Source organism: Columba livia, chromosome Z (assembly GCF_036013475.1).
Source record: "Columba livia isolate bColLiv1 breed racing homer chromosome Z, bColLiv1.pat.W.v2, whole genome shotgun sequence".
NCBI classification, from domain to species: Eukaryota; Metazoa; Chordata; class Aves; order Columbiformes; family Columbidae; genus Columba; species Columba livia.
Window position 1 is genome coordinate 59998023 of NC_088642.1, and position 27085 is coordinate 60025107.

At 38.5% G+C, this 27085-nt stretch overlaps 2 protein-coding genes across 4 annotated transcripts; both read left to right on the top strand.

Moving 5' to 3' along the window:
- Positions 1 to 1101: 1101 nt before the first annotated feature.
- Positions 1102 to 15684, top strand: LOC102094287 (monocarboxylate transporter 13). 2 transcript variants are annotated; one of them, XM_065046042.1, is made up of 6 exons: positions 1102 to 1407; positions 4301 to 4387; positions 6239 to 6518; positions 10306 to 10449; positions 11575 to 12378; positions 14227 to 15684. In XM_065046042.1, exons 3-6 carry the CDS (start codon positions 6317 to 6319, stop codon positions 14451 to 14453), a joined length of 1377 nt encoding a protein of 458 aa, XP_064902114.1. In that variant the 5' UTR covers positions 1102 to 1407; positions 4301 to 4387; positions 6239 to 6316; the 3' UTR covers positions 14454 to 15684. The 2 variants fall into 2 exon arrangements, with proteins under 2 accessions (XP_064902114.1, XP_064902113.1); XM_065046041.1 differs by having other exon boundaries at positions 1103 to 1407; positions 4301 to 4440.
- Positions 15685 to 19027: 3343 nt separating this feature from the next.
- Positions 19028 to 25732, top strand: MLANA (melan-A). 2 transcript variants are annotated; one of them, XM_021283919.2, is made up of 6 exons: positions 19127 to 19183; positions 19633 to 19711; positions 20049 to 20147; positions 22791 to 22887; positions 24408 to 24509; positions 25460 to 25732. In XM_021283919.2, exons 3-6 carry the CDS (start codon positions 20074 to 20076, stop codon positions 25526 to 25528), a joined length of 342 nt encoding a protein of 113 aa, XP_021139594.1. In that variant the 5' UTR covers positions 19127 to 19183; positions 19633 to 19711; positions 20049 to 20073; the 3' UTR covers positions 25529 to 25732. The 2 variants fall into 2 exon arrangements, with proteins under 2 accessions (XP_005499827.1, XP_021139594.1); XM_005499770.3 differs by lacking the exon at positions 19633 to 19711 and having other exon boundaries at positions 19028 to 19183.
- The last annotated feature ends 1353 nt before the right edge of the window (positions 25733 to 27085 follow it).

A 27085-nucleotide genomic window follows, 5' to 3' on the forward strand; every position in this document is an offset into this window, starting at 1 on the left:
TCACTGCCATGTGAATTTATCCTCTGGATTAAGCACCCTCATCTGCCAAATTTTGTTTCTGTCCACATTTTCTGCCTTCTGCTTTGTGAAGGCACCCAACTGATTTCTCTGAATTGAGTAGCTGCCCTGACATATTATTTTGCCCAGCTGGATGGGTCTACCACTCTGGTTCACTGCCTAAGTGCCCACATTGTAGCAGGAAGGTGAAGAAGGGATGGCAGCAACTTTTCTGTCAGCAGTACCCACTTAAATAAATACACTTCAAAAACTGCCCCATAATTTTTCTTAGCCATGTTTTTGACTTCTCCAGCACTACAAAGCAGTCCTAGAGAATCCTCCCAGTGAAAGAAAATTTTAATGTCACCACACCAACTTGTTGATTTCCTACTTCAAAAATGCCCCAAATTATAAATTATATCTGTTTCTTAGTTATGCAGGTCAACTGATCAATTTGTATGTTCATACTTCCCCTTAGCACACACAACTACACAGATCACTGATCAAGTCCTAAGGTAAGCACACAAGCGTGTAAATAATAATACTACAGAAAGTGACAAGCTACTGCAACAATCCACACTCCCCCCTCAAGTGTTTCAATAGCAGGGAATAGCCCAGTGCAAGGCAAATTGTTAGGAAAGACAGAATCAATTACAATAAGCTAGCAGTGAAAGTGTGAGGATAGAAACTTTACAAGATCCAGCAGTATATAAGGAATTGGGGGCCATTAAAAAAAACAAAACAAAACAAAACAAAAACACAACAAAGAGACTGCTCCGACACAGTGAAAGGTTCTGACCATCCGTGTTGCAGGCTCAGGACCTGGAGAGCATATTCAAGCTTCCCATCATCTCTGTGGTTGTTTCAGGCTATGTGATGCTCAGCTGTAGCCAACATCTGCCCAGCAGAACAGTCACAAAGAAGCCACAAATAAATTCCGTATTTGAACAAACATTGACAGTAACTGCCCCAAAACATCAGAGAGTTTAAGGGCAGCTGACACACCCAAACTTTCTAATTGGCCCAGTAGTTAAGTTTAATAAAAACTACAGACAGCAGTCCAGGTCTAGTACAAGTACAGTGCAAATATGTTATAAAATTTGCCTTCTCTCATTCCCTCCCTCCATCCCTGATTTTGCTTTCTTTGATCTCTAGTCAGAACAGAACTTTGTTTTTCTGAGTGTAGGTGGAGTCAAATGACTTTTGGGGAGGTGAGGAGGGGATTCTTATAAAATCTGACAGCTTACACATCCTGAATGAGACAAGTTAGTTTGTTCAGATAGACTGTGCACGCAACGCACAATAGGTAAGATGACCCAGCGGTTTACAGCAGAACTGAAGAACATACATACGACTGGAAGGTGAAGAAAGAGCTTCATATCACATAAAAGCCTGGGTTACCTGAATAAGGTACTTTATGCTATACTTTACTTTTGTTTCTTTGTACTGCCTGCTCAGAACGTTCAGCACCTCTTGTCCATCCTCATGTGCTTTGTCAGTAAATTATGTCATAGGTCGTATCGATTAGACTGGCTCTTACTAAAATAATGAAGTTAGAAAGGAGAATTTTGTTATGAGGTCCTCTTGAATTTGTGTCTGAAGAGCAATAACTAGCACGGCTGTGTTGTATTTGAAGCTGTGGTGACATGAGAGCATCAGCAGAGACAGTCTGAGTGTTAGATGAAGACCAGAAGTGTGACAAACATAGTAAGTACTTGTTGCCTGGCTGCGCACAAAGGCACATATATGAAGGAAGTTTCAGCATAAATGACAATTTATTTCTGTGTTTCTTTCCATCTTCTTTCTAGTACAACGATTTTAAAAAAGATTCTATTAGCTAATCTGTTGTCAATTTATTAAAGATCTACTTTGGGTTTAATTACATAGTCTAGTTAATACTTCTCTCCCAGTATCAGCCTTTGCTAAAAGTAGTTTTCCCTTTGTGTACATCAAATGTGTTCTTTTCTTCTTCTTCTTTCCCCTTTTTCTTTTCTTTTTCTTTTTCTTTTTCTTTTTCTTTTTCTTTTTCTTTTTCTTTTTCTTTTTCTTTTTCTTTTTCTTTTTCTTTTTTCTTTTTCTTTTTCTTTTTCTTTTTCTTTTTCTTTTTCTTTTTCTTTTTCTTTTTCTTTTTCTTTTTCTTTTTCTTTTTCTTTTTCTTTTTCTTTTTTCTGTTCCTTTTCATTTTCCTTTTCCTGTTCCTTTTCATCTTCTTCTTCTTTTTCAAATCCAAGGTAGAGTACCATGCTTGCCCTGGAAACCCAAACCAAACCCACACTAACAAGTCCTGTTTCTTCATCTAAGCATGGAAAAACTTAATACTCACTTATTTTGTCTTCTTGTTTCTGCAAAGTGCTAAGTATCACCAACCCACAGGGAGTCTACCCCACCTCTGAGAGAGAATGAATTCAGTTATTTGGGAAGCTTTATGTACAAGTTGCATGAAAACAAGAAGGCTAGGATTCGTGGCAACAACTTTCTTGATTCCACCAGCAAGTTGTTCTGCAGTGCGCAGTAAATATATTAAACTAACATGCTCTTTTGTGAAAAGCAAATTAGAAAATGGAGCACAAGATAACCAAAGTAACACAAGTATCAGTCTTCACAAGTTTATGTGGCACCCTAAAATGCAAGCAGACAGACCAACTTTATATAATTTAATTCTATTTTTGTCTGATAAGCCTTCTGAATCATTGCCAGGAATAAAAGCTTGGAGAACTTGTAAAACATGAATAGAGGAACAGCCCCGGTGCCACAAAAGGCACCTTTGTAGCTATCCAGCTGCAAAGATAAAGGTTGCGCTTTTGCCTGCATGTTCATGCTAGCAAATTTTGCCATAAGGGGAATGATACTACAGGCTGATGCACACACCAAGCAGAGATGGTAGCTTGTGGCTTTCCTGATTGAAGCCCCTGTATCACAGGTCATCCATTCCTGCTGCCATAGGAAAGCTCGGAGGCAGAGGGATTCTAGGCAGAATCCCAGTACATCCAGGCATGGCTTTACATTCTTTGAGGGATCATGTATGTGGCTAAGCACAACAGAAAGGACAGTTTCCCTGCAGTTTTTTTCCTCCTTTCTCTTAAAAGGTTAGTTTCAGTGGCAAGAGGAGAAAGTAAAGACATTAAAACCTTACCATTTACCATTACTCAATATCTAAGATCAAAAAGAAATCCTGGGTGTTTATTTCAGCTTAGTTTTTTCTCAATTACGTGCTTGTAGTAAACTTTCACTTGCAAGTGAGGGAGAGATGAAAGCAGAGCACAGTTTAGTAAGAAACGTCTACCCATTGCAACATCTGTGGTTTCTTCTACGTTGTCCAGGCATTCTTGCAACTCCCTACAGTATGTAGCTGCACTGCCCTCAAATCTGTAGGGCTCCTGGGAGATAACTACCGCATTGATTAATCATGCAAACAAAATAGTAATTTCGTTTTGGAGCTGCACGTAACACCAGGGTCGTTGAAAGAGACTGGAGGCTTAATTCTGAACTGTGACATGAAAGATGTATTTGTGGTCAGGAAAAAGACTGTTTATTTAAGTATTGTGAGCAGTAGAGCCTGATATATGCTCCTAGGGCAGAGTTTGCCTAATGAAGGTGAAGGGTGGTGGGTGGTGTCAGGAAGTAGAAGATTTTAGCATGCCTTGTTTAGTCTGAGTGCTGTCTTGTAAGTAGAATTTTTCCTGTCTGTCTTGTGGCAGAAACCATAATCCCTTGCCCAGGCATGTCCATGCAGAATGCAGTAACATCTGTATCACTCTGCCTAGGCAGGCTCATTTAGCCTGAGTGTTTTATCCTGTTTTATGTTCTTCAGTACCTCAAAACAAATTAAGACCATGCCGTTTGAGCCCAACAATATAAGAAGACATGGCTACAGCTTGACCTAGATTCTGTATTTTTTTTTTAGTATGTGAGCACTAATCAAAGTATTAAGGTTTTCAACCTCACAAAATTAATGATCTCTAAAAGTATTGGCTGCATTTGACGACTGAGAAAACAGTAGTACAGCAAGATCAAAAAAAGCTTGGTTAAGGTCACTCAGAAGCTGTGGGAATGAAAACCAGATTCCTTCATACAGACCTCAACCACAAGGCATTTTTCCCTCTCTCGTGGCTGAGTTCTAAGATTTTCAGGATATTGTCTGAAACCTTGTGCAACTGATTAATATGTCTAGCTATGTCTGTCACGCAAATGTGTCCAGTGCCACATGTTAGTCCAAAGTTTGAGCCAGACACATAACAGCAGAATGATTTTGCTTCTGATCCCTACAAGACTCTGACAGCTTCTTTCTTCTACCCTTTTGCAGTGTTTTAGGTTCTCCTGACATCATGTACCTCAGTGGGGCAGATCACAGGACTAATGACTGCTGCTTCGTACTGGATGGCTTCTAGTGGTATGGATTCCTTGAACCCTCATCTTTCCCAGCTGCACAAAGGGAAGATAAATGTAGGCACCTTCAGCTATCTTTAGCTCACATTCTTCCTCTTAGAACAAAATGTGTTCTTGTGCCATGTCTTTTTTTGTCTTTCATATTTTGTACAACATGCTGACTCATAATTTAGTGTCCATGAAAAATAAGGAAAAAGTAGGGATGTTTCCCTCCTGCAGCCAGGTACTATGTCCCCCATACACTGTGTGATTACTCCAAGTTCGTCACAAAACTTTTAAGGGGAAGTATGTTTCTTCAGTTATGCATTTAATAAGATGTGCTTGCCTGTGAAGATGGCTTCAAAAGGAAGCATGTACCCTGTGCTTTGCGGTGCTGGAGCCATTAATGTTTATAAATGCTCAAGTGCTGATGACCCTAAAATTCTTACACAATGTTTCTTGCAACTTGCACTATAAAACTGGCTATATTGGTTCAGGCCAAAAGGGGATGTTTAAGAACAGACTAAGCACTGATGCTTTGCAGTTTCTGACTACTTGCAGTTTGGTGACTTCCGAAGCCAGGGACCATTTTTAAGCATTTGGTAATCCTCAATAGTTTTGTACAGCACAGACTTATCTACTATTTACATTTTAGTATCCATACTATTTATTATGTGGCAGGGAGCTCCAAAGTTTCACAGTGTGCAGATAGTATTCAGACACCCAGTACCATATCTAAATACGGGTTTCCTAATACATTCCTCAGAGACCAGAGTAACACCCAATTTCATACTGAATACCATTTTCGAGATTGCGCACATCCTGTTTACATACGGAGAAGACCTATTGCCACTGGAATTACTAAGAAATTGTCATGGTTATAGAGTATTGCTTACAACAACAGCAAGAGTTAGTGTTTTATACATTCCCACTCTTTAGTCAAAGTTGTCACTTCACATGGGATTTTAGAGACAAAGGACAACCAGAAAGAAAACAGGTTTGCTGTATTCCTGCAACTTATGCAGTGATTAAATAGACAGTATCAAGGTTGAGAAGATACCATAGTCAGTAACTTCAACTTCAGTTCTTTTGGTTTTAAATGTCATTTTTGTATTTGACAAATGGAAGGTATAATCCTTTTTTTGAGAGGATGCCATTTCAGGATTGGAAAGTCCACTAGGTTCAGACTTCCAGATAAGTAAAGTAGCTTTTATTTCCAATTACATGGATACCCAGAAGACTGAAACTGACAGACATCCTGACCTTTCAAGGTTAGAAATCCTTTTGGTTTTCCTGCCTGTTGTTCTGTCACACTAGTGATACTATTCAGAGGGGCAACTTAGCAAATATAATTATGCTTTATCCATGCACACAATTGTGAGGAGAGACTGGTGGATGCAAACAACTGCCTTGATGGCTTTGAAGTTTGTGAAGTTAATTTTAATGCCCATTGAACATTAGAAAGAATGCTATCCTGTCAGGCATTTAATTTTCTAATTGTTTAATGTATTGGTTTGAAAAGTGAGTGGAATAAGTTTCTTGAAGTTACTGGAATGGGTAGAATCCTAGGCCTGTCTTTGAAAATCTCAGTGCCTACTTCATCTCATTTCCCATTGTTTTCTTTCTTATTTTCACTTCTGCATGCATCTTTTTTCTTCCCTCCTTTTGAACATTTTTCCTTTCTTCATTTTTTTTACTTTCTTTATTTTACTTTCTACTCTGCCTTCTGTCTCCTGGGGCATATGTTTCCCAGATAATGTTTTCAATTGAACCACTGAAACATGTATTGTATTTTCACTTGGTAATTACATGTGTAAGTCATTCCTAGAATCTGTTAGTTTATTTCTTTAACGCTGGGCCTTCTGCTAATTTACAGATCTGTTAAAAATCCTCACCGCTATCACTACCGCCCCAGAAAAAACGAAATTGAGAGAAGATCCAAGAACTAGAAAGGATGCACGCCAAAGACAGCAGTCCACCAGATGGTGGCTATGGATGGGTTGTGGTAGTGTCAGCCTTCATGGTGATGGGCCTCACTGCTGCTGTCCTCAAGACTTTTGGTCTTTTCTTTGTTGAAATTCAGCAGCACTTTGATGAACTTGCAAGCACCACTTCTTGGATCACATCAGTGACTATTGCCATCTTTCATTTAGGAGGTAGGTAGAAGTGCTCCTCAGCACTTTATTTTAATGCCTTAACTACTCAAAAAAATTTGAAGAGCCGTTTTAAAAAAACACACAAAATGAAAACATGTAAGGACAATACTTCCCTCTTTACAGAAAGCTGGTATTTGCTTCCTCTCATAAAAATGTGTCTGTACCTCAGACATGGAATCGGTTAATGAAGACTCTGTACATATACAAGAATCTGGTCACCTTAAAGAACTTCAGGTGCCTAGACACATGATGTGATTTTCTTACAGGTTTTGAATCAAACTCATTGGAGATAATCCTAAAAACTGCAGAGCTTTTTGGATCAAATTCTTAAAACAGTTTTTGCAAGTTCACTGATCTCACGGTGACTGTCACTTTTTCAAAGTACTTTAAGACATAAGGACTGTGACCTTGCCTAGCAGATAAAGCATCTGCTACCACAATGGTGACTCTCAGTTCTGCTTTCCCCCCACTTCTTATTTTTCTCTTCACCAAGATCCTCCTTCCTTCCATGTATTACCAGTTCTGGCTCTTCTTTCCCTCTTAGGATGATTTCAAGCCATTAATCTAACAGAAAACTCACCAAGATAGAAAGAAAAAAAAATATTTCACTTATAGAGAACATAAGGCAGACTAGGACACACAAGCAAAGAGAGAATAAACTATCCCAGTCAAAGGCAATGTGCTATGGGATCAGTCAAATATCACATCTCACCAAATGAAGGAGGGAAAAATATAAAACATACTGCATTTGGCTCTTAAATTAGTTGTTTAGAGAGTCCTTTTTGCCCTTGTAAACTGGATGATCCTTCATCATTAAGGTGAGGGTTCTAAATATGCAGGTAAGAGCTGTGGAGGATTTGTGAATTCCACTCTGCATATTCCCATATAGATATATAGTTGCAATAGGTAAGTATCCTTACATAATAGATGTTATCATAATTTTGTTTGTGATTACATGTCATAGCATAGACACTATATAATTGTATGCATCCTACTCAGTCCACACCTATCAGTGTTTGTAATTGCAGTGCTTCCAAAGATCATAAGCAACTGATCTTTCTTTGAAAATGTGTTCAGAAGAACAGAACAGTAATTCAAAGTCAAACTAAAAAAATAGCCTAAGTCATGTATTGAAAACATTTTGTAATTTCCATAAACTGCTATCCTTGATGCTTGATTTGCAGTATTAGAGTTTGTTTCCTTCTGACAGAAATAATTAATTGAAAACCAATTAAAAATGAACTTTTCCATCTACTTCATGGACTACAGAAATGAATACATGGGAATCTATCAATTTGGTTTACAGATTAGGCTTATCACTGGCCTATTGTGATACTATTTTGTCATTCAGACATATGTACTTCGTGAGAAACAAAAGCCAACATAGGAGCATGAAAGAACTCAAAGTCCCATGTTGGATGTTTTTTTAATATATATTTACATTATATAGGAATGTATCAAGGAAAGAGCACATTAAATAATAATACCAAGTATAAACCAGCAAAATGGTATTTGCCTAGCCAGGTGTGAGACTGGCCTGCTTGAAAGAAGGCAGCTATAATTTTCGGCAGAAATTGTTTTTCATCCTTTGAAATCTCACAGAAATATTCTTTTTTCAGTGAATACAGCTTGATGGCCAAACATTCGCAAACCATTCTGTATATCAGCTCATAATGTCTCAGGTCACAAGATAATTTTCCTTATCTTCTCCTGCCTTTGCTTCATTTATAGGGACAAGAAGACTTTCTGCTGAAGATCATCTGAGCCTCGAGTTCTTTGACCATCTTTCCTGGCCTGGCTTAGTCTTTCTTAACGTGTTCCTCTGAGAAACCTTCAGTGTCATTTGATTCAGTATGAAAGATGATCAGTGAATTATTAATTTTTCCCATTTGGATCCTTTCAACAGCAGCTCTGTGTCTTCTGTGGAAGGAGAGCACACACTTCTACTTTTGCGGTTTGCACCTGCAACAGGCTGTTCAGTTTACTGTAACAAGGATTTTTCCCATCATACACATAGGCCTTCTCTTGGTACTAACATACATGTCTCATCATCTTTCTCTTTGCACTGTGATTGTCATGCCTTTCCATTGTTTGTAAGTGTTCTGTGTATTGCCCTTTATCCTTTCAGACCCGGGACCCTAGCTATCTTCTCCATTTCCAGTTCTGTGCCTGCCTTCTTTCTTCCTCCTGCTATGCCAGGCTCCATTTCTTCCTGTTTCTTCTCCTCATTCTCTATTAAAAAAAAAAAAAAAAAAGCTTTTTGGTAATATTTCTGCTCCATGTGCAAATCTTTCCTGTATCTTTAAATACTTCCACAAATCTCTCTTGTTATCCTGAGTCTACTTTTCTGCTCTTTTGTTCATCGTATGTGTATGGTTCTCCAACTGTATATGCTTTATCTTGTCTCAACCTTTCCAGAACATCTTACAGACCATGAATGAATTCCGGTATAATTTTTACATGCTTATCAAATAATTTTAATTTTGCTATAGATGCCGATGACACATTTGTGGTTGGTATAACTTCTGCCAGCTACCTGCTGTCGGACAATGTACGTCCTGCAGATTTTGCAGCCATTAATATCTATCTGCTTGGCTTATTTTGTTTGTCCTGTCTGCCAAATTATCTTCATTCTTATCTCACTTGACACAGGTGAACATCCAACAGCCTGCCCCTACAAACTACTGTAAAACCTCCCTTGCTGACTGCCATCATTTCATTGTCTTCCCACTTATTTCAGTTTATAAACATGGTCCTCATTAACCAAGTTTTGTTTTATCCCAGAACTCCAGTTTCTAGAATATTATTAAATTGTAGGGAGCTGATTCCCTGGTTGCATTAGGAAACCCTACCGAGAACTGGTAGTGTCAGGTGTTACTTGGGATCCCTCTAGTGGCCTTGGTTCTTCTAAAAAAAAAGGCTATACTGACTTGGAAACTAACACCACAGAACAGAAAATGCCTTTCTTTGATAGGCGCGGCCTTGATCTTTGCTCTGTGATGCTAATGGAAAACAGCCAGACAGTGTAAGCTGATCCTTAGTTAAGCAAAAATATTGCTAACATGTCAGGTGCTGCCAGACAGTGGCCAGTGCTTTCGATTTTGAAACAGCTGCACCAAGTCAGCCCGGTACCTGGTGCAACTTTGGCCTCCTGTGTTGAAGAATTCCTGCAGTCTGCTGAGACAAACTATAGCACTGAAATAAAAATTTAAGAAAGTAATGGCAAATTTCTGGAAAAATACTACCTCTAAATAAACCTCTGGTTTTGGTCCTTTATGAAACATTTGCAGTTCCATGAACTGATGATTCTGCAAAGCTCTAGAAGATAAATGTTAGTTTTCTCCAGAAAATTTTCATGCCAGCCATATGAGTAATACAGTCTCAAAAATACCGTTTTAATATATTAACCTAGAGAATCTGTGGCATGGGTTTCACTTTCTGCTAAAAGGCTACATGGCTTTCTGTCACGTCGCTAGTTGTATCCTTATATGAAATTCGGTAGAGCTGTTCCACAACGAAAGCACTGAAATGCCCTTTCCATTTTAAAAAGTCAACATATTTTTAATATATTTTAAAATCTGTGCTGCAAGGACAGTCATTTCCCTATTAGCAAAGATCAATTTTAAAATCCTGATTGATATCCCCTGCCCCATCCAGCAGAATTTAGGCTGAGACAAGCATTGTAAGGGTATTTCTCCTCCAAATGCTTTATTTGATTGTTTGCTCATGGTGATCAGCTTAATATGCATAACTTCTTTATCTTTCTTCTATTTTGCCACTGATCCAGCCCCTGTGGCCAGCTCACTATGTGTACGATACAGTCATCGGGCAGTTGTGATCACTGGAGGATTCCTGGCTTTTTCAGGAATGGCACTGGGATTTTTTGGACTCAACATGGTCTGGATGTATGCAACGACTGGCTTCCTACAGGGTATGACTTTTTTGCTTTATGGATTTCTTTCACCAGCAACTCAGAGCGCTGTGCTGTGCTGTGCTGATGGTAGGAGTTTTAAAATATTATTTCTGTTTTGATTTTATGAGCAACTAGAACCAGCAACCCTCTTCAAAGGTCATTTCCCGCACATCTCACTCAGGAAGTAAGAATTTGTGCTAGAAACCTGTAATGACAAAGAAGGTGAATAATTCGTAATTTTAACCTGCAAAAGATATGCAACCAGAAAATGAGAAGTGTTTCTACTCAGATCCAATAGGTCTGTGAAGGTTTAAAGAACCTAAAGGGTGCTGAAATACAAGGGTATAGACATTCCAAATTTTGTACTTTCTATCAAATAATCTTACATTTTGAACACAGGCCCAGGATTTCAGCTGATTCCAGTCCTTTCCTTTACTCCAGGTAAAAACAATCTATAAAGTTGTCTCCAACAGCTAGCAGATTTTCCTGGAACAGGAAGAGAAGCTGGCAGGGAATAAAGAAAACCATTCCCAGTTCCATGCTGGATGCCTAAGAAAATGTCTGGAATTTGAGCCCTCTGGCAATCCTCAGCTGCCAGATAGTTTCTAGGGAGCCATTAAAATCACTGTAAGTTAGAGCAGGTTTAAACCCTGGTCAAAACAGTCAGGAAAGAAAATGAAGAGCAAATAGAGGTTAATGCACCATCTTCCTTCACGTCCTCCCTCACCTTCTATCCTGAACACAGCTCAGCTTAACCTGGTGATCTAATCTAGGACCATCCTTGATTAGGACAGCAGGGACACTCTGAGGTCTGTCTAATCTGAGACATGGGGCCGTGTGATTTCTTACCCAGTGGCACACTTGTCAAACCAGCTCTCTTTTTCCACAGTTAGAATATACTGCTGTGTACTTCATACTGCTGCTTTTTTTCTTGAACATGCAGTATATTCTTACAGAACCTGTGCCTCAAATGAATTCTTACACATAGCACAGCAGAGCCCATGCTTCTGCTAGGAACAAAAATATTTTTCTTTTACCAGTCTTTAACTTTGCAAATGTAGGAGCACTAACTGCTTTAATTTTCACCTTTAGAAAATACTTCAGTAGCGGTTAACAGGTGCTATTTATATTGGTGTTTTTCAGGACTTGGGATTTCCTTTTCATGGACACCAGCCATTAGCATTGTTAGCCATTATTTCTCCAAGAAAAGAGCTTTGGCCAATGCTATTGCCAGTGCTGGAGAATGTGCCTTTGCATTCACGTTTGGGCCATTTTTCCAGTGGCTGATTGGTCAATACGGATGGAAAGGTGCCCTCTTGATCATAGGTGGCATCCAACTCAACATTTGTGTCTGTGGAATACTGATGCGGCCCCTGGCAAGCAGCTGCCTCCTTGAGGACAGACAGTCTAGAGTTGGGACACCACTTGACAATGGTGCATCTAGGACAGGTGAAGATAAGTCTCCCATCACACACAAAACCTTCAACTGGATGCTTGTGAGGCGACCGGAGTTTGTGCTTTATGCCATTTTTGGCATATTAGCTGCTATGAGTTTTTTTGTTCCCCCGTTATTTTTAGTTCCATTGAGCTACAGCCTGGGAATTGATGAATCGTGGACTGCATCCCTCCTATCCATTTTGGCTATGGTGGACTTCACAGGCAGACTGCTATGTGGCTGGTACGCCAACCTCAACATTACCAAAACTGTTCATTTGCTGACAATGACAATTACACTGATCAGCACTTCCTTGATGCTGTTGCCACTAGCTAACAATTACTTGTCCTTGGCAATATTCACTGGCTTCTATGGATTCTTCTTTGGCATGACAGTCGCTGTTCACATTACAGTCCTAGCAGATGTTGTAGGCATGCCAGACTTTGACAGTGCTTTAGGGCTTTTCATGCTCATTCGAAGCACAGGAGGTTTCGTGGGGCCTCCTCTTGCTGGTAAGTTAAGATGGTACTCTGCCAAATGCAGTTAAAAAGAAAGGGGAATGGTAATCCAAGCTGAAAAAATCAGGATCTGGAACAAAATATCTTGCTTTTTTAGCTCAGAGGTATCTGGACCAAGAAGTATGTAAAAACAAAGAGTCAGTTTACTTTATCTGCAAAATATTAATATCTTGCTGCCTCTCTTCTCTGAGGTTTTAGAGATACTTGTTCAGTATGAAAGCAGGGAAGAATGTCAGGGTTTTTCATGATGCTGCTCCTGTTTCCGGAATCCTACCTGATGGACTTCCACTGTCTTGCTATGCAAGTGTACCTTTGTGACAAACAGCAGATCCATACATTCAGAGATGAAACTGAAATCTGAGAACCAGTGATGTTGCATAAATACTGGTATTGTTGGAAAGGTTTCTACAAAAGGTCAAATTGAACAGTTTGAAACATTAGGCTATGTGAACCTCAAAGAAATATTCGCAGAGATGCCTGCTGTTTGCAGACAGCATTTGAGCTAACCAATATAATAAATGTGGAAGGCAGCACATAAATACAGTGGGAAGACAGAGCAGACAGTGAGTCAGCACATGGATTTATGGGTTGGAAATGAGACAAAATCATCTCGGAAAAATGCAAGGCAAACAAGCTGTGAGCTGGAGGGTCTTTAGAAAGTGACATGACACTCATCCAAAGACCACTGCTCATGCACTACAGTGACTTTTGTGGTAATGACACCACTTATAGGTTGCAAATGGGTCAGACTAATAGATTGCAAATGTGTCAGACTAAATACTGGAATATTTTAATTCGCTTTTGAAAATATAGGAAACGGGAAGGTTTGTAGAGAATTTGAGACAGAACAGTATCAGAAGTATATTGGGAAGATCTGAAACCAAAAAATAACAAAACATTTATATAGTGGCTGGTCACTAATACTGATTACCCATGGATCAGTGTGACCCCCCCGTATATATATAGAAAGCTAAAAGGATGGTATGGAAGAGGAAGGAACCCTAAGTACTTCTTAAGCTCTCCTCTCCTACTTTAAGAGTAAAATCTCTAAGATGTGTATTCAGAGTTCTGTTGCCCAACAGGCCTGATGTTAAATTGGAATGAGGGCTTGGGAGTACAATAAATGTGGACAAGATTTCTAATGGGAGACCAAGCAGGCAGCCTTCATGAGCCCACCAATGAACCTGCTGTCGTACCCACAGAACAGCTGATAGTACCACATATACTGCTGCTGCGCTACTATTAGTACTTTACTCCTGTCTTTTGAGTACTGTACATGATGGCATTAGGTATTTTGATTGGCTTAGAGTTGCTTAAAAACCAGGGTCTTTTGTTAACATCTGTTACTTTGTAAAATGAAGAGGAAAGCCCGTAACACTGCAGGCAACCTCTCCAATTGTGTCTCCAGCAGAGGCCACTCCTTTCCTTTTTTAATCTCCTACTGTACAGTTATGGTACAAAGTACAGCAACTGATGACACCACAGAACATGGAGCTGCTCACATACAAAGCTGTATGTTTGTTTGTTTGTTTGTTTTCTTCTGCCATGACCTGAGTTGTCTGCCATGTTTGAGGTTGGAATGTGCTTCAAGCTGCACAGTATTTTGTTTTACTAGTAATTTACATATGCAAAATAAATGAGATGTGACTTGTGTTTCAAATTTTAAAATGCCCTAATGGGATGATGTTCCCATGCATGGGAACTCAACTCATGATGTAGAAAGCTGCAGGACAGGTATGTAGCTAGCATACACCCTTTATGAGAAGGTAAGTTAACGCTGCTGAGCTATTTTACATCAGCCTGTTTCTATCAATCACATTGCTATCATTTGTTTCTCTCCAGGTCTGATCGTGGACATGGCGGGAGATTACAGAGCAGGCTTCTACATGGCAGGAGCCACTCTTGTCCTGTCAGCTGGATTTTTAGTTATTTTAGATCAGTTTCAACAGAGGAAAGAAAGAGGAAGCCAGACTAACACTAAACTTGAAAAGTCAATGTTACCCTACCCATCCCTCCATCCCCTGAAACTTCAAAACAGTAGGTATCGAGAACATGATGCAGTGGTGTGACTACATTGGACATCTTACAGCATTTCAGGATATGCGGAAGTGTTTTATTTTCTCCAAACTCAATATTACTAGGATTAATAAAATGATGGAAGTTTGGGATAACAATGTTTGAAACTGAGGAGGAAAGTCATTAGTTTACAAGCAAACCACACCAGTAACCATTATCGTATTATTTTGATGTCAAGTTGCATTTTGACTACACAAGTCTTCAACACAGTCCCACAGGGCTGTGATAAGTGAAGTAGGGAAAAGATGATCTAAATGAAATTACCTTGAAGCATGTATGCGGTGTATAGAAACGCTCTCCCCAAATACAGGCTGCAGCAATCACTATCAAATAGGAAGAGCCATCAGCTCAGAGATATTTAGCTTGGGGATGTAGTGTTCAGTATTTTCATCAAGCAAGTTGGATGTGAAAGTGAGAGTAAATCAATATAGTTTTGAGCTAAAGCATTTGCAAGCACTCTACAGAGCAGGGCTGGAATCTGATAAATAAATAAACCTGATAAATGGGAAAGTTACAGGAATAATGCAATTCAGTAGAGACAAGTGCAGGCCTAAATATCAGAAATAAAAAGCAAAATATACACACATAAAATGGGGAAGGATTGATGAACAATAGAGGAAGACCTAAGGCTACAGTGGGCTCAAACGTAGTAAGAATTCCTAATGCAGCCCTTTATTAAAAATAGAAAATGTCTTTCTGTGCTATGCTAAGATAGAAGAGATAATGATGCTTGCAAGGCTTTAACTGGAAGTGATACATAAGTTGTAAAGAATTAAGTGAAAAGAGAATGAGAGAGGTTGAGAAAATAGAGCCTAATGAAAAAGTGTGTGAAATAAAATTTGTCTGGTTTACAAGGTAAAAGTCTGTAGAGAGCATGAGAACAGCCTTCAAATCCATAATAGGTTGAGATAAAGAAGGCACAATAAATTCATTTCCTTGCTAAAGCAATTAGTAATTGATAAAATTTGTTATGTAATGGGGAATAAACATCATTGTAGCCTGTTAAACGCAGAAACAGGCCATAGTGAGAATAGGAAAACACAGAGATATCAAAGAATAGATAATACATGAGAGAGAATCGAAATATATTCAGTTGTGCATGAGAACAGTGGGATTGACTAGATGACTTCCTGAGGTCCTCTTTAGTTGCAAGTTTCAACTGAGACTCTTTGGGCAAATATTTGATTATTTGATTTATGAAAATAAAAGGAGTCTGTATACAAATCACTTCTTTTTTTTTTGGTAATTTTATTTTTTCAGGTGAAAAAGAGAACATAAAAGAAGGGAGGAAGTGCTGCATAAAAGGAAAAAAACATAGCACTTAAAAGCTTTCAAGCTATTACAAATGTCATAGTTGCCCTAATTAGAACTTCGGAAATTTTTACTATTGAAGCAATTTATCTGTGAAGCCAAGTTTAACATAAATGATTCATCTAAAATACTTATTTGTCTCACGAGAATAACAAATATTATTAAAAAATAATTTAACTTACAGGAATTTAGCTGAGCCACTAATAAATCAACTATCTGTGAGGGTTTGATTGCAGAACACACATTGGAAGGGACACAAATGGGTAGGCAAAATCTTGCAGCAAGCCCCTGAAATATCTGATTAAACAATTTTTGATCATGTCCATTTAAAAATGCTAAGAAAGTATTATTCTTCAGTCTTCTGCAGTGTTCCAATATTTTGAACAAGCCTTTATTTTATAAAATAAAAGGAAGTTTCTCACCCCAAACCAGTTAGCCACTCAGTGGCAGAAATAGGACCATGAGGCTTTAGGAAGTATTACCATTGTCTTGAATCCAGGTATGGCCTCCTGAAATTACATGCAAGGAAAGTAATAATTCTGCCTCACCCTGATAGTGCCTGACTGCATCCAAAAGGTTTTCACCCATGGGTGGTCATCCTGCGTCTCAAGGAGAAAGTGTGGTAAATCCGGACAATCCCTTGGGCTCAGAGCCTCCAGTCAACTGTGGACAAAGTAGCAGCAAAAAACCCCCAAAACACTGCCAGAAAATTATCCAGTAATTTTTTTCTTAGAAAATACAAGGTTCAGGAACACAGTAACAACTGCATTCACAACATCTGCTTGGCATAGCCACTACAGGATTAAGACCACCACTCCTTCTGCACTGTACATTGTTCAGAGATGGAGCAGAGGGAGATGAATCTGACACTAATGACTACAATTTCACTTGGAAATTACTTGAGGAGGAACTTACTTTCCTGAACCCCAGCCTTTCAGGATGACAACATATTAATGGTGTCTGCGCAAGACAGTCCACAGGACAACGTGTTGCTTCCTGGAGGTGCCTGTATGCGAGGCAGCAGCAATCTGAGGAATAGCTTATTTCCAAAAACTCCAAACCAGGGCTAGTGCAACTGTTCAGCTCTGGAAGCCAGATAAGTAAATCCCCAAAACCTTGGAGGGATAAGGAACTCTCAGCACCAAGCGAAGGGGGTATTAACTTATTCATGCTTACTGTACTGTTACTGTTAATGTAGATTTAGCACTGAAATAATTGAGAGTTTCCACTGAAGTTCCCACAAAACTCAAACCCGAAGCCTTTACTAAACCAGGTGTAAAGGTACTTAGGTTTCTGTGCTCTGTCTGCTGTAGGAAGCCTCAAATGCCAGAGACAAATAAAGATTAAAAATTAAGGGAAATAAATTAATAAAAATCTCATTATTTTGTTGTAGAAAAATGGAATGACACTATCAATAGCATAAAAAACAAGTTATTCTTTTTAAAAGGTCGAGCATGTTGTTTTCAGTTACACTAGAAGGATTAATTTTATACCTAGCATCAAGATTCATCAAAGTGCTCGCTACAGGTTGCTGGCTATCACAAAAGGCCTGGGTTGTTTTGAGGTTTCTCCTAAGTACTCCTCCTCTTCATCCTCTTCTTCTCCTGAACTGTTATCATTAAAAAGGTAACGCCTGTGGAATGCACACGCCAGTTCCAGTGACATTACACTGATGAAGTTAGCAGCACCACCTCAGAGAAATAGGATTTTGTAAAAAGAACTGAGATCAGAACCAGGACATGGTGTTTCACCTTCTCATCCATCCAATCCTCAATAGCAGCATTGTGCATTTATATGCTGGATGGCACCACAGACCCATGACAAAGTTGTTCTTTCCCCCCCGCTTCCTTGTTATACTATTAACAAGAGATTCATTTGAACACAAAATACTCAATCAGTTGATATTTTACCCCAGAGACTGCTTGAGGCAGAGACTAGTTTTGGTATCACATGGCTTTTCTCTGTATCTCAGTTTTGATTCTAATAAGACCAAACAGTACCCTTCAGTTATCATCCTCTCCCAGAAGTGAAGCTTTTCTTCAGAAAAACACATGATTTGATAATCAGCTCTATGACAGTTTCAGAGAACTGCACAAAGGCTGGCATGTTGCTTGAATACCTCCAAGGATGGAGTCTCCACAATCCTGGTGGACAACCTGTGCTAGTGCTCAATCACCATCACAGTAAAAAAAGGGGCTTCCTGATGCTCAGCTGGAGTCTCTTGTGTTTCAGTCTGTGCCCATTGCCTTTCATCCTGTCACTGGGCACCACCATGGAAAAATATCCGAAGAAAGACCAGATTTTTCAATAATTAAGTAAAACACACAAGCAGAACAGTCTGGCTCTTCCCAGCCCCATAATACCTAAGAATATTGGTGTTAAGAGTTTTCAGTTGATTTTCCAAGGAAATAGGTATTGAACTCTCACACTACCTCTTCTTTCCTATTCACTTGTAAGTCTGTCAGCTATTATCAACCACATTTAAAGCCAGGTCTGCAGTTTCATAGACAATAACAAACTTCAAATGTTTGAGTCCTTCAAATTGAAAATCAATCAAACAAACACAAATAAAACAACCAACCAGCCAACTAACCAGAGGTCCAAATTAATGATTCATTGGGAGAAATGACAAGCAGGACATGATTCTTGTACCTTCTCTTTTTTTGGAAGTAACTAACACTGCTGGCCCATCATAGTACTCAGACTTCTGAATTAATCACAGACTGCTGTTTCTCGCCTGGTGCTGTAAATAGAATTACTGTAGTGTAAGCACAGGCAATTCATACAAATCCATAGGAAACCAGGCTTTGTTAGTTCTGCAACCTATGAGACAGACTCGTTTATTTTGCAGCATTTGCTTACCAGTACAGAATTAAAGTGTACTTGCGCTAATCTAAGACAATTTGACCATGGTATAACAGCACCCATCTATGAGTTCTGCTCCAACTATACTAGTTTCCACAGTGTAACAATGGTGCAAAAAGTGTGCAACAAAAAACTGTGGTTGAACACATGCAAAAACTCTGTTTACACCAGCCCTCTGTCATGAAATAATCAACTCTAAATCAAAACATGTTTGAATTTAGTAGCAGTCTGCCCACTGTAGCAGTTTGAACTGATTAAGCAGGTAAAATGGTTTTGAGCTATTCCTTAGAGGGTATGTAATAACACAAAGAAATAACAAACTTTTCAGCTGCTTATCAGGAGGGAGGGATGCAGACTGTAAGAAAATGAAAAGTCGTCTCCTTGCCTCTTTCATGCTAATTAATGCACTCAGAAGCTGTACTGAAAGGAATTTAAACTCGTGATAGTCATAAGAGAACAGATCAAACAAGAAAAAAACAGACCAAGTCAAGGAAAAGAGACCTGTAATTGCCTTCCAGTTAACAGACAGGATACAAGTCTGAAGGAGGTAAGATTTGTATTTTTTTATTCTACCCAAAATTTTCTGTGTTGCTTTAATATTACACTTAAGAACAGGCTTGACTGTCTCTAAGTGCATTTTGAAAATGTTTCATTTCCTTGGCTAGAGTTCTCTTCAGTAAAGTCATTATCTTGTGTAAGGTAGGTAGATTAGCTGGATACTAGTGCACAGGATCTGTTGTGCTGTTTAAATGACAGAAACACGATTACTTGTGGATTTCTTCTTCACTATGTTTGATCAGCTAGATTTTTTAACTATTCAGATTGCTTTTGGCTGGATGATTATTCCTTTAAGACTGGAAATTAAGATTATAATGTAAATTCCCTGCACAGCTAAGTACAGATTGCCAGCAGATATAAATTAGTATAACTATCTGCAAAGCAACATATCTGTGAGAGTTTACACCAATTGAAAAGCTGTGTCTTGACTGCTTACAGGGAATCACAGAAATAAAGAAACAACTGCTTGCAAGGACAGTATTAGTTTTTCTTCTTCTGAACAATTTTTCTTGTCCAGGTAACTTGCATTTCTTTCTGTCTTCCTGAGAGGTTTTATTTCAGAAGTCTGCCATCACTTAGTACCTAAAGAGACCAGGTCAATTTCTTCTCTGTTACAATCAGGTGCCAATACCTTAATGTCAGCAGAGCTATTCAAAGGTGGACTATAGTTACAATTTTGAGTTTTGCCTTAAATTGGGACAGTTGCATATGTATATAGATCCACTAAATTCTGAAGATATTAGATTGTCCTCCCTCCCTAAAATGTTCCTGTTACAACAAAAAAGTTGATAATGTTATGCTTTAGAGATAACAAATTATTTATTGCACTGAGGCACTGTATTTCTCTCCTGTAGGTTTGAGCAGGACCAAGCTCACAAAATGCCCAGAAGAAACTACCATCCAGATGGCAACTTTTTCAGAGGGAGAGGACACAGCTATCTTGCAGCAGAAGAGTAAGCATAAAGCAAAACATATGTTAGCATATAAGCTGGTGAAAAGAAATTTACATTGGAAAGAAATGTACAAAATAGTACCAGAAAAAGTCACCATGGTATACAGGTGGAGGGTATTTTAGCTATCCTGTAGTTATATGTAATGTTTGTAATTGCAGAACCATATCGAGCCCTCAACGGTTAAGGAAAGTCAGAATTGCAGAATTCAAGACCCTAGAGTTTGATTATATAATCACAAGTCATTAGTCTTTATTTAAAAATAACCAGGTTTATTGAGGCTTATTTATAATTTTCTTTCGAGGCTGTTGCAAGTGATCTTTATGCTAAGTTTTATCTCCAGATCCACACACCTCTCTTTAGACCCTCAAAAAGACATTGTCTCACTCTAAACAATAATATAAGTGAAAACCCCAGAGAAATGGCAAAATACTATCAAAAAGCAGATGGAGACATCAATGCCATAGAAATGTGACTCTCAGCAAACTGTGTCTGTGTGACACTCCACTTAAGCAGAACTAATTCAACTAATTTGTTAGTATTGGCTTACAATAAAATATGATGACCAGAGACACTATCCCACTGATGATGTGTTCCTACAGTGTGCTTGAGATATATATACATGGATTGTGCTTCTGGTACTGCTTTACTGGCCCCCAAGCTTAGTGACTTGTCCCCGAGACCCACATACCGCAAGATATTTGTTTTTCTATGTTCATCCCTGTGCAGAGAGAATAAACAAGAGGGAAGGCACTCTCATAGTTCAGTTCAGTTCTCCGAAAGAGAAAGCTGGCTACTCATGGTCTCAGCACGTGAAACAAAGCGTGCTCACCTCTAACTGCCATGAATTCCAGTGGCTGCAGTTGTGAGTAGCTTTTCTAGATGCACAAGGGAAAAGTGACTCTCTCCTTCCAGTACCAGAAGGGGCATTCAAGATTTAAGCACAGATTAGTAATAGCACAGCTGCCACTTTAACTGGAATTGCATGAAATTGCATACAAACTTTTCATACTAAACTCTGGCCAACATACAGTTAAAATCATCAACTCCAGAAATGACGTATGTTCTGTGCAGGATACAGGCTAATGACTGGCTAAAATTACAGAGCACACAAAAGCAGAGAGCAGCCTCAAAGTGCAGAAAAGGCAGAAGTTGCTTGGAGAAGCAGTCTCTCCAAGTTTTAACTGTACTGGGAATAGTAACAAAACCAGTGGAGCCCTCTTGTAACTTCAAAGATCAGCTGCAACACAGCTGGACTGGGAAGCAAGTGAATGCCATGAGCTGTATTCCTGGGTTAAACAGATCTCCAGCCAACACAAAGTCTTGAAGAGGCAAAGCAACTTTCAAGATTCAGGTACTAGTGAAAAAGAAGATCCCTTTGTCTCCAAGGAGTGACATGCTTCTAACAGCACACAATTCAGACCAAAAGCCAGCCTGTTCTGTCACACCAGTCTGCTTGCATCTTCTTTCAGGCTCCTTAGGTCACAAGGAAACACTCATTCATGAGACTCTGGGTCACTGAAAATGATATAAAAGGTCTCCAATAAGTCACATACCCCACTCCTCAGTCCCGATGCAAAAGCCTGGTAGTAATTACTGCAAGGCAACTGGATATAAGATATAGAATAGTATGTTAGAATGGGTCCATCCTGACTTGTGGCAATATTTTTTCCTATCCTCTTTTCCCTTTAATAGTTTTGCAGACTCTTCTGTTCATGAACGGGCAAAGAACAACAAAAAAAACACCAAACAAAACCAAAAATCAAACCGAAATAAAAAAGACCAAGAAAACTCACAAAAACAAACAAACAAAGACCCCAAACCAACCAACAACAACCCCAAAAACCCCAACAACAACCCGACCAAAAAAATTCTGTATGTCTTAATAGGGAGGATATTAGCTCAGGAGAAAGGGCTTTTGTGAGTAGGAAACTTGCAGTGACTTTGTCGTCTTGCCTTCTGAGAGACAGTGGCACTGTGCTACTTCTCTCCAGTCCCCGGTAGGCAGTGGGAAGGATGTCTCACAGCAGTTTGCAAAGACTCTGTTCCCTAAAACGACACAGTGACACCAATACTGTGCCTGGAGTGCAATGGAACAAGAACTAAAGAGTTATAGGGCTCTTTATGAATAACTTAAAGTTTACAAGTCAGGTTTAGAGGTTGTGTAGTGTTTTATGTATCCAAAAAATCCTTCTGGCACCAGCTGTTGTTGCAATATGATGCAATTAAGATTCATTTCTCAATAGTTGCTGCCTGGAAAGGTTTAGCAAATAAACATGAGATGTGTCTCTGCAGGTGTGGCATTTGTTTTATTTCACATTCTTTTCCAATATCACAATGCTGTTTGCCAGATTTACAGGGAGCAATTTTTTTAGAAGCAGTAGTCACAGGTAGATTATTATCTTTGAAGTGATATATTCCTAATATTTAAAATGCTTAAGAACTTGGCAGAGAATTTAGCTAACTACTTAATCTACAGTGAGTGGCTGAAGTTACTGATACACTGTCTGTTTTCTGAGGTAAAATCCGTTCCATGCCTTCCTTTGATAAAAGGATACCAATGCAATCTTTTGATCTAATCACTCGTGCTCCCAGAATAATTAATCTAGCTCTGGTGTTAATGATTTTGTTTTGCTTTGCCAACAGAGCCCTGGGTATTGGACTCTTCATTTTGGTGCTGGCAATTTTACTCATCTTTGGCTGCTGGTATTACAAAAGACGTAGTGGCTACAAAAGTCTGCGGGTAAGCACGGCAGCTTACTTCCTAGCATGCAATTACTTTGACAACACGTTATCATTACTTGCATTACACTAATACAGAGAATGTCAGCTCTGTAATGGGACATCATTATCTTGGGCAACATATACACTGACATATACAAAGGTAAAACTGCACAACATGAAACACACCTTGCTCTGAAGAACTTGCAAGCCAGGCAAAGGGGTAAGAGGAAGAAAAAGCATCAGGAGGTGAAGCCAGTTGCCCAGCTTTGCACAACACATCAGTGGAAAAACGGATCTCTAGGAAGCATTATATTTAATCTTTACAAAAAAACCCCAAGATATGTTCTGTGTATTTTCATTTAAATAAAGACAACATATTCACTCCTTGTAACACTTACCCCTAGATGAGGACAGATATTATTAGAGTAAATCTAGGAAGCAGATAAGAAAAGCAAGTGTTACAAGTAACTAAGTAAATATTATGTCAATGTGTGGGTGATGCATGATTTATTTGTATAAAAGTTGACTTGCAGTTTTAAAATTTACAAAAAAGCAGGGCAGGTTTGAAGTTTGTTTTCTAAACACTACTTAAAAATTCAGTTTTGTGTCTTCTTAAATAATGTATTAAAAAAGTAAAATCCCTCTCAAAACATCTGTTGTTAGAAGAGTCAATGCTTGATCTTTGAAGTTCTGCCCTCTCTCCTACGAAAGGGTGGCCATTTTTAATAGTTTAAAATGAAAGCTTTATCCAATTATACATTTTACAGTAAATATCTTTTAGCTATCATAATATATTTTTGAAAGATGTGACCACTTGGAATTAAAAAAAACATTTGTCTCGTCTAAGTCAGCAAATCTATTTCCTTGCTGTTTCAGATACTTTGTCCTGTTACCTTTCCCATGATATATCCAATATGTATATCAACTGGCCACAATACATAAACCATGAACTATCATAGTGACATGTTGCAAAAGTGACAGTAATCTCAGAAAAAGCCTTCAAAAAGCAAACCAGAATTCTTTCATGCCTGCTTTGTACATCATGGCAAAAAGCCCAGTCTCTTTTTAATTCGTTCTCATTGCAGTTTGCTGCTTTCTGGCTTTGAAAGCCTAATTTTTATTAGGCTTTTTCACTAGGGGAGAACTGGTATGAAATGTGTGCAAAAGAAATGGTGGAAAAATTGAGAAGAAAAAAAGCTGGAGATTTAATAAAGAAATGGGTGGGATAAAAAAGAGGAGGCATTCAGACACATTAGAAGGTGTCCGTTCCTGCAGCAGTCCCGGACCTATAAAATGTGATCCTTGTGGGTTTTTTTGTCAATTTAATCGGATAATACAGGAGAGAGAGTATGTCTCAGCAGAGACAGCAAAAACCAATATGGAGATTACCCCTCTTGCTGGCATTGTGTCTGGCCCTAATCCCAGAGTCTAATACGTACTGTAGATGTGCTGTGAAATATTAAATTAAGCGCTATGTGCTCCAACTTCACATTCTCTTTTTCCTTTCATCTTCCCCACATTTCTCCATGATCTGTCAAGAGCAAAAGCACTAGTGTGGGCACAATACGAACCGTGGTAGGTGAGGGAACAGCACTGGACTGCAAAATGCCCCTGCAGGAATACAGGAACTTTAATTCTGTGGTAAGTTGCAACTCAAGGTTTCATCTACTTACAACATAGTAAGACATCGTGATACAATCTTGGCAAACAGTCACTTGATTGTTTTTTTTCTTGTGTGCTCTCTAAATTGGTCTTCATTGCCTTTGTTAACAAGTAGTGTTTTGCATAATTTTTACTCTGAAAAGGGTTTTTAAAATCTACTATTAGGAATTATTTTTTAAAAAAAATCTCTTATGTCACCTTTCTTTATTCTTAAGTTGTATGATTTTTATGCAATCTATTACAATGATGATTACTTGAATCCTGAAATATACTGAATTAGAAAGCACCTCCCTGACAGATATTCCACCATTCTTACAAATAATGAATGGACTGTGTCTGGTGTACTATACACTGACAAGGATTGCCAGGAAACATTGTAAAACTTCAAGGTTTTAGCTTCTCTAATAATTATGGAAAGATGAACATTAGAACATAATTTTTAAAAAGTTAAAATAATTTATAAACATATATGTCAACTTATGGGTGTGTTTAAATAGTTTTAGAATGGGAAAGGCTAATTTACAATTGATTTTAAATAAGGTGCCCAAATTGTTAACATTGGAAATAAGACAATGTACCTGCATCAAGACCCTCAAATAAAAGTTTCAATATTAGTCTTAATTCTCAATATACATATAAAAAATATTTTTAAAAAATTCCTATAATTATAACACTGAAAATGATCTTTTGGGGTGAATGATACACACAAAATGAATGCAATCTGATGCAAAACAACAACAAAACTCAACATATTAGCAAAAACTAACCTAAAATAAAAATGAAGACATAATGAATGAGCTTAGCTATCTTAAAGTGTAGTACCATATCTGTTATGAAGGTAAATATTAATAGCTTGCTGCATCTTTAATGTCATTTGTTTGTATCTCAATTGTTTTTTCAATCTTTCACACCCATTTTCCTTACCATAGGTACCTGATGCTCCACCAGCTTATGAAAAAATTGCTGCAGAACTGTCACCACCACCTTATTCACCATGATAACACAACATCTTAAACTCTAAAAATACCAATTCAGTTTCTTCATGCTCCTTCTGAATTTCCCATACATGCTTTACTTCCTTAAAACTAAAACAACAAAAAAAATCACATGCTTCATTAGCAGTTGCTGAAAATTATTCCTGCTTAGTTTACAGAACTAGTTCTTGAAATGCCTCAATAAATCTGAACATGCTTTTGTTTCAAGTTTTTCATTTTCTGTGGTCAGATGAATACATTATGCTCAAGTCTGGGCATCTTGCATCCTTCATAGATCTACAAAGAGCAAGTACATACCACTGAATATCAACCAGAGTAGGAAGTGTTGCATATTTGTTTTAATTTTCCCCACTTACTCTCCCTTTCTTTAAAAAATAAATTGTTCCCTTGAATGCACTGTACAAGAATCTCATAAAATGGACAAATCCACTTGACTACATGTCCTGTTAAGAAGACTAATCATTTCCCATACCAGCAGTTCTAAAATTAACCTGCAAAAAGTGACAATGACTTACAACAGGGTTTTATTAATTCCTCACATCAGTTGTTTATGTGCTTCTAATGAAATAATTCCTTATAAAACACAGAACAAGATTCAGGCAACCTAGGAATTTCTGCTTAGAGTACATATTATTTAATTCCCGTCAATGAGTGTGTGCTGTATTGACTAAAAATGAGTTAACTTTCTTCATGCAGTTAGAAAACTTTATTTTTCATAGCTAGCACACTCATTATTTGGACTTGGTTTGAGAACAAAAGATAACAGCCCAGGACAGAGTTAATGTTTCTAATTGCTCTGGTCTGAGAGCCAAGGACACTCTGAACGCTCTGTCCACAGGTGTGAGGAAGTGGGACATGGATGGGGCAGAGCTGAATGACATCCAGACTGATCAATCAGAGTATTCCATCCCATTAGTGTCATGCTTCATATTTGAGGAGAGTCAGGATCTTCTGGTCTCTCTGTTCTCTTTGCTCTTGGAGACCTGTTCATGGGGGTTCTGTTCAGGACTTCCGTTAGTTTGACCTTTTGCCATTTTGCAGAGGCCTCTGGGCTTTTCTCCCTTTTCCTCTATTCTCTCTCCGGGATCAGCTGTTGTGACCAGGTGCTGCTTCCTGGGACTGGCTGCTCCGTGTGGATGGAGTTTGTGAGGAATTGCATTGAGTATCTTTTATTTTACATTCTATATCTATTATATATTTACTAGTAGTGTAGTAGTATTTTGTTATTTTATTAAATTGTGTTTATGTCAACCCACGTTTCTCCCTTCCCTTTTGATTCTCTCCCCTATTGCGGGAGGCGGGGAGTGGGGGAAGAGGAATGAGCGAGGGGCTGTCGTGGTTGTATTGCTAGCTCAGGTTAAACCAGAACAGGGTGTAATGACAATCACTTTCAGTTTCCTTCTGGCAATCTTGTGAGAAAGCAAAGGAACCTGTTAGATTTGAAGCTTTATGTGGCATCTGTTTCTAACATAATGAAACAATACAGAAGACAACAGACTCCAACATGTTGATTTCTCCAGGTTGCCAGAACACTAGCAGTAATAGAAAACAAAGGGTTCT

Coding starts and splice junctions, on each gene's coding strand:
- MLANA (XM_005499770.3), top strand. CDS start 20,074: ATGCCCAGAAGAAACTACCATCCAGATGGCAACTTTTTCAGAGGGAGA. Junction 20,148..22,790: donor AGCTATCTTGCAGCAGAAGA/GTAAGCATAAAG, acceptor CTTTGCCAACAG/AGCCCTGGGTATTGGACTCT. Junction 22,888..24,407: donor GTGGCTACAAAAGTCTGCGG/GTAAGCACGGCA, acceptor TGATCTGTCAAG/AGCAAAAGCACTAGTGTGGG.
- LOC102094287 (XM_065046042.1), top strand. CDS start 6,317: ATGCACGCCAAAGACAGCAGTCCACCAGATGGTGGCTATGGATGGGTT. Junction 10,450..11,574: donor AACGACTGGCTTCCTACAGG/GTATGACTTTTT, acceptor GGTGTTTTTCAG/GACTTGGGATTTCCTTTTCA. Junction 12,379..14,226: donor CGTGGGGCCTCCTCTTGCTG/GTAAGTTAAGAT, acceptor GTTTCTCTCCAG/GTCTGATCGTGGACATGGCG.